The following is a 1,355-nucleotide window of genomic DNA, read 5'->3' as shown; positions in this document are numbered from 1 at the left end:
AATCATGCTGTTGCTAACGTTTTTGTTTTCTCTCCTGTTAGTCTGAGTGGTCTGTGTCCTTTCCTTGGTGATGATGAAAGTCAGACTCTGAACAACATTCTGGCCTGTCAGTGGAACTTGGATGAGCAAGAGTTTGTTGACACATCGGAAGAAGCCAAAGATTTTATCCGAAGACTCCTCGTTCCAAATAAATGGTCGCTGCATTCTGTCTTTGTAAGATCTGAGCTGCTGGTAATATCGAAGACGATGAGAGTGTAATATCAATGTTTTTTGTGTTTGTCATCAGTTGGAGGATGGGTGCGTGCGAGGCGTTGAGGCATCCTTGGCTTTCTGACCCTGTTCTTCATCATCATCTTTACACAAAGGTAGAACAACAGGACTGAAGAACAGTACAAGAACAAATAGTACCACTTTACAATAAGGCTCCTCTTATAGATGGCTAATAAATAGTTTATAGATATGTTATTAATTCCTCTATAAACACTTTATAAATCTTTAAGAACTGCTTGTTATGCATTAATTAAGGGCAAGACAGAGACAAAACTGACCAGTTTGTTGCCAAATAGTGAGTCAAATCTGTTCAACTATATATTTAATCTAAAGTTGTTATATTAAACAATTCAGACCAAGTTACTACATTGTAAGCACAACAAACATTTGTAAACCTATTTTTTTAGGGGTATAATATTAGTTGTAGATACTTATAATGCAGTAATAAAGTATAATATTATATGCTAAAGAAATAGGTTTACAAATGCTTATTGTGCTCACAAGGTGGTAACTTAGTCTATTTAAGAGACTGAGCTGAAAACAGCACCTCAGACTGAAGAAGTCTCTCGGACGAGAGACGAAACGTTTCTACATTTTTTTGTTGTTTTGCTTTGTTTTGGGTTTTTTTGAATGTCCAGAGGACCAGATTTAACTTTATTAGATTAGTCTGAAATGTTTAATATAACAGCTTTAGATGAAATATATAGGTGAACAGATTTGACTCGCTATTTAGCAACAAACTGGTTAGTTTTGTCTCTATCTCGCCCTTAATTAATGCATAATAAGCAGTTCTTAATGATTTATAACGTGTTTATAGAGGAATTAATAACATGTCTAGTAACTGTTTATAGTCATCTATAAGGGGCGCGTTATTGTAAAGTGGTACCGAACAAATAAAGCTAACAAAACAGTTCAACAGAATCTCTGGCACCATTATCGTTTAATTCAACTTTAGAAACATTTGGTTGCCAGTCAAATCAGAATTTCTGAATATTCTACCATTTACTTTTGCATAAATACTACAATAACTAAAATATAGAGTAAAACACTTTTTGCCCCGCTCCCTTCAGGCAGGAGGTTGAGGA

General features: G+C 34.9%; 1 protein-coding gene across 1 annotated transcript in view; it reads left to right on the top strand.

Annotated features, from left to right (window-relative positions):
- mylk4a (myosin light chain kinase family, member 4a) overlaps positions 1 to 383 on the top strand; it is a gene marked incomplete at its 5' end in the record, with an annotated part of 4,123 nt that extends 3,740 nt beyond the window's left edge. The window contains 2 exon segments of the mRNA XM_037681302.1: positions 42 to 194; positions 287 to 383. Coding sequence (XP_037537230.1) covers positions 42 to 194; positions 287 to 383 — 250 coding nt within the window.
- Between the last annotated feature and the right edge of the window lie 972 nt (positions 384 to 1,355).

The sequence above is a fragment of the Nematolebias whitei genome, chromosome 9, assembly GCF_014905685.2.
Source record: "Nematolebias whitei isolate Nwh7 chromosome 9, NemWhi1, whole genome shotgun sequence".
Taxonomy (NCBI): domain Eukaryota; kingdom Metazoa; phylum Chordata; class Actinopteri; order Cyprinodontiformes; family Rivulidae; genus Nematolebias; species Nematolebias whitei.
The sequence above is the reverse complement of the archived record's forward strand: the minus strand, read 5'-3'. Positions and strand labels throughout refer to the sequence as shown.